The sequence below is a fragment of the Leiobunum rupestre genome, chromosome 3, assembly GCF_980474605.1.
Source record: "Leiobunum rupestre chromosome 3, qqLeiRupe1.1.hap1, whole genome shotgun sequence".
Lineage (NCBI taxonomy): Eukaryota > Metazoa > Arthropoda > Arachnida > Opiliones > Sclerosomatidae > Leiobunum > Leiobunum rupestre.
The window spans coordinates 50813916-50819915 of NC_143386.1; the positions used below are offsets into that span (position 1 = coordinate 50813916).

General features: G+C 39.1%; 1 protein-coding gene across 1 annotated transcript; it reads left to right on the top strand.

Moving 5' to 3' along the window:
• Positions 1–4038: 4038 nt before the first annotated feature.
• LOC149952517 (uncharacterized) lies at positions 4039–4923 on the top strand. Its single transcript, XM_090170186.1, has 2 exons — positions 4039–4236; positions 4306–4923. Exons 1-2 carry the CDS (start codon positions 4218–4220, stop codon positions 4695–4697), a joined length of 411 nt encoding a protein of 136 aa, XP_090026312.1. The 5' UTR covers positions 4039–4217; the 3' UTR covers positions 4698–4923.
• Positions 4924–6000: the final 1077 nt, after the last annotated feature.

Consider the following 6000-nt stretch of genomic DNA (forward strand, 5'->3'; position numbering starts at 1 on the left):
GCTCTTTAATTTTTAATTTTAAATTTTCGGTAGAAAGATATGCGTTGATGGCGGGGTTAGTACTCCTCTCAGCTTTGAAGGTACATCCCCATTTTTCATGGACCGTGTATCCCAATTGTTTCAAGCGGATAGTGGTAGCAATGGTTGACGCGTATCGCGAATTATGGGTCTGAGTGTGGTCGCCGTATAACGCTAAGTTTCTATTGATAGGAAAACACTTTTTACACCCGTGAAAATAACATCCGTGATATTGAAGTCCGTCCACGTTAATGTTAAGAATTCTAGGTTCAAATCCATTAAAAGCAGACTGAATTTCCTTCCCTCGTAAGTGAGACATCCATTTAAGCCATTCGATCGCTACAAAACTCTGGTTGCAGTTCATACGATAGCCGAAAGGGGGCACTACACCAATCGTATCGGACTGTAAAAAGTGTTTCCTAAAGATAAAACTGCATACTCCCGCAATCGTTATCGCAGTTAAGAACGGGTCTATTTCGAATTTATCCATGAAAATAGAACGATATGATAAACAGCCTTGCAAAAGAATGTTTACGTCCTGGCGACAGTACCGGATTAAATCTCTTTTATAATCAAAATAATTAAAGTTGGGGTCCGAATTTCCGCAAGCTTCGGACCGGGAATCGTTATACCACTGGATAAATTCATCGTAGGCCTTACCGCTTAAACGATTAGGGTCGTACGCGTCCATCGGAGGCATGTCATTATGTAGTACGTAATTGGTTTCGTTCGAACGGGCTGGGTCAAATTCATGGTCTACGGTATTAAACAGTAAATGCGGGAAATGTCCCTTATTTAAATTATTATCTAAACCAAATGTGGAAACGAATTGAGAAAGGGCAAAGGGCATAAAATTTAAGGAATCTAAGAATTTTAATTTTTTATACTGTACATTCATGAATTTGGTCCCGTCTGTCAAGACTTTAGGGGTCCACTTTAAATCGATCATTTTACGTACTATAAATTGCGCGTCGTAACCTTTAGCGTTATGGGCAATACATATTATCTTATCAGCCACTCTGTTAAGCGTACGAAGATACTCTAGAAAGTCGCCGACGGGGTCTTTTGAGAGAAATATTTTCTCCCGAGGACCACTACCGCATTTAGCGCATGCGTACTGACTATCTTTTTCTTCGAAACAGAATTTACACGCTTTTTGCGAGACGCATAAAATTGGTTCGTGAATCAAAGCATTGGCGTCAGTACGATTTGTTTGTTTACATTCCAAGTCATAAAAAACAAAGACTTCCGTTTTTGGAGTACTTCTCTTAGTTGGTGGTGATTGTTCATTGTCGGAGTCGTGGACCCGTTTATTATTGCTATTTATTCGAGAACGAGTAGTTTTATCGGCAGAATCTTTACGGTCGGTCTTTAAAGGTTGCATGTAACATAGATGACCTGCGGGGTTAAACTCACTACACGAAAGACAATAGGTCTCTCCGCAAACGTGTACTGCCTTACGCTTAAACATACTGATAAATTTTCCGCAAAGATTACAAACGTAAATTTTATTACATAAGGGCTCGGGTCCTGATAAATGGTAATCGTAACAATTTTGATTAGGGAAAACTCTTAAACATGTTTGGCAAGTTATTTTATCTACGTCCTTCCTGCAATCTTGTTTTCTACAACAAGCGTGACAGAAAAGAAGGCATTTATGGTCAGCGAGATGATTAAAACCTACTAAACATTTTTCGCAAAAGTAATTAAACGCGAAAAGGGGTTTGGGGTTAGTAATTACGTTGAAATGTGTGTCAATATTTAGAAGATAAAGACGTTTGCGGAGAGGTCCTTCTAGTTCCCTCTCTTCTTCGACGTCGCCGAAAATAACTAAGGGTACGGGATCGCGTAATCGAAAAACGATAAAACTGTATTCGGGCAAGATTTCTTGGAACCGAGTTAAAACGTCCGGACCAGCGCATTCTTCGTCTGTTAATGCAGAATATGCCAAAAGGGTCCTAGCTTCGCGGGTCTGTAATAGCGTTTCAATATTTTTTCCTCTACACTCTCTTTAATAGTAGTATATTTTCTTTTAAGTTCTCCATCATTTTTATTATCCATGTATTCTCTATGAGCTATGGCTACTACAAGAGCGCGTGCTAAACAAATTTTATCCTGGTTATTTATCGTTATGGTGCAATGTTTATAAAAAGAAAACTCTTTTTCAAGGGAAATCCCTAACCCAACTGGTCTAGTTCCTCCTTGCGGTAATCTGACTCGATTAAACGTAACCGTAACTATTCCTTCAAAAAAACTACCATCGTTCTCGGATCTATAGCTTTTTTCATCGATATACGTCATCAACCATTGCAAGTCTAATTGGTCCCGACGCCGGAAACTGACGTTAATTTGAAAACCGGGGTTAGTGACGTTCACGAATGAAACCGAAACCATATCTGAAGGCAAACAGTCCTCCAATAGGGTTTCCATCAATATATAAATACCATTTTCTATATTATTTTCTAACCGGACATTTAAAGTCCGTCCCATTAGTCCAAAATTTGGGAAATTTTGGATATTATTATTCAATATTTTAACAGAACCTGGTAAATTAGGAAAGGACGGAGGCGTTATTGGAACGTCAACCAGCCCACCTCCAACTTGAGGAGGAGGAGACGAAGTGGGGGCAGCCAAATTTGCGTTCTCGGGGTTCGCGTTTTTCTCAGCAGTCTGAGACGATGGAGGTGAATACTGCGGAGCTCGTGAGGGGCCTACGACCGCTATAGGGTCATTATTACGCTGAGGGGAAATATTATGAGGTGGCCTACTACTACTACTAGCCGTACGAGCAGCTAACAACGCTTTAGCTTCCTCGAACATTTCAGCGGCCCTTGCGGCTGCGGCTGCAAGTTCCTCAGCGTCCCGTCGGGCAACTTGTACGTTCTCAGCTAAGCGCTGAATGCTGTCCGTACTGAGGGACGACATGATAAAATTATCTTCCAAAGATAAAGAGTGGCATGTGTCATCTGATTCTAGAAAGGGTGAGGGAGCATCCATAGGCGTATACGAGGGCGAAAAACGTACTTCGTCAGGTGGAATAGAACTAGGTCTTAAAAGGGGTGAAGGTAAATTAACGATAGGGGGCGAACAGATTTGATGAGTTAGTTGATATTCTCTAAGATAATCTCGTACCATTGTCATTTCTTTTAAACGTTCCAATTGCGAATCAGTTACTGTAGTTAAGGAAAGGGTAGGGTCTTGGGTATCAGTTAAATCTATTATTTCCATTTCTGGAGAATCGGGTAAAGTTACTATGGGTACTTCCGGGAGCTCGTTATCAGTTATATCAATCAATTCAGGGGAGTCGATTATAATCATTTCCGGGGTATCAACTAAATTAATTTCTGGGTATTGTACACCTTTCATTTTAATGCCAATTTACTTAAACCTTATTCAAAAAATTACGATAAAAAATCAAAATAAACTTACGTAGAGAGAGAGAGAGAGCGCGCTTCAAAAATCCTGGTACTAGACGCACAAAGAACAACAATAGAGTGACGTTCCCCCGGTTCAGGCACCCCCCTTATATAGGGCCTAGGGGAAGATAGTAAGCTTATCTCTTATTCCCAAAGAACTTGTTCAGTTCTCGAGAATATATTAGGGTTATGCTAAAATTTATACTTATTTACGCAAAATATTCCATTTAACTTCATTTCCGATATGGACACTGAAGTACAAACATCTGCTATAATCACCGTCCTGAAACAACCTTCTAAAATTATAGCCGTAGTGATTATTTTAATTACAATTTTCTTATTTGAGTTCATTTTGTGGTATTTTGAAAACGTTTCTACCGTAAAATTGTAACTTTTTTCACTGTAGTTCACAAAATGGTATTAAAAGTATACTAATTTTATGTTAATTTCTATTAATTGTTTTGTTTTCTAGGATATGATTGCATCACAAGCTCTCGAGAGGAAACTACAATGGGTTTTTTTTTCTTCCAAGTGGATTAATATGTGACGTCAATGGGAATAATTAGAGGCAGTTTCGAGCACGGGACGGTTTAATTTCGAGTGTCTAGAACTGTTATCTCAGAGAGACAGCCGATAGAATTTGAGGGTTATTTGAAGTTTAGATCACGTGATGAATTAATCTCAACAAGATAGGAACTGATTAATCTCCCATGCGTCATTTCTCTCTGAGACGCTGAACTGAAAAGAAGTGCATCGGCTTTGCTCTCGTCATCTACCGTAAACATGGAAAAACGATCTATTGGTAAGCATTATTTTATTAATACTATTACTATTTCAATAGACAAAGGCTTAACATTTTCATTTTCTATAGCCGAGACGCATACCGTATCCAAACGCAGGGCCCAAGAAAGACGTATCAACATAAAAATCACGTTAGGAGGATCAGTCTACATTTCTTTTGGTTTCGACGGATCAAAATTACAAGTTCTCTTCTTCAAAAAATCGAACGAAAATATTCTGTTCCTGACCTCCGAAGCTTTCACCAATCTATTCTCTCTTTGGGGAGAGCTTTTCGCCGCTACGCAAACCGGAGCATCGTCTCTAACCCACAACATCACAGACTATCACGACAACAACGTATCCGTCGTCGCCACGAGCAACAACATCAAATTGAACTCTGCCTACGGTCATGTTCTGGATCTGGGAGCTCGCGAAATCGGTGAGTTCCAAAAAAAAAAATTGATTTTATTCGGTTTCAAATAAATCTTTTAAACGAACATAAAAATGTTATCGAATGCATGTACTTAGCTATTTTTAAAAACCTTAAAAAAATTCACGAATTATTATATGGAAAACCTTTCGAGGGTTTATTTTTGTACCCAGATCAATTTAATTCGTACCATCAAGTAAAATCTTATTTTGGCTGTTTTAAATCACCCTCGGAAGTACTACAAGATTTTACTAATTTACTCGTAGATAATCAATTAACCTGTAAACTTAGCTACTTTAATTTGTTTTCATTGTGTAATGCACAAGATAACCATCTAATGGAATATCTGATAGTACCTACTAACATGTAAACAAAGTTCTAAAATAAAATAAAAAATTAATTAAATTGAAAATAACTTGTTATTATTGCTTATATCCTAGAAATTAAATGGGGTCGGAAGCGATAAGCAAACGGGTAAAAATCTAATCTCCAGATATCTGCACGAGGAAAACTAATTCTGGAGAATGGGGATGGGGGAAAGCAACTGGTGATTAGAAGGGGTGAAAGCAATGGGGGAAAGGAGCTGGTGAACGAGAGATAAAGTATCCCGTGAACGGGAGAATCTGGTGATTAGAAATTCTGGTGATTAAAGGAGGAAAGGCGCGGGTGAACGGCGGGAGGAACGGGAGAGGCGGGGGTGAACGGCGGGAGCCAAGCTACAGCTTTGTGTCCTTCCGGTGATTGAGAATGAAATTCTCAATCACCGGCGGGGCACCCCTTTCTCTTATTCTTCAATTTCTACTTTGAAAATAATATTTTTCCACGTAGCCGGCTCGTGAAGTCGTGAATCGAGAATCTCGAGCCGCGTGGTCCGCGAGAAGAAACGCGCTAAAATTAATCCTCTACGCGATAGTAGAAAAAGACTACAGGAAATTCCCCGCCGCTCGAGCGTGCCGAAATCGACCAAACTCATGACGTCAACAATCTGTGAAGTTTTGCGCGGCTATTGAAATACCATTATTTTACATAAAAATATAAAACTAAATACTAATTTAAAGTGCTAATATGTATATATATTCTGATTCAGGACTTAAAAATCTATCATAACGTCAGACCCGTACACAGCCGCCAAAACTCGGGGGCGCTCAAATTCTTTTTGGGGGTGCCAATACCTTGAGTAATTTTTATCTCCCCACCTATGAAATTGGTAAATATACTAATCCGGTTGTAGCCCTAAAATATCCGTCAAAACATTTTTGATAAGCTGGATCAATATTTCTACAATTGAAATGCTTTTCTGGTGCAGTGAGACGCGCGAAAGCAATTTTCATAAACTTTAGTAAAATGGTTTCAAAT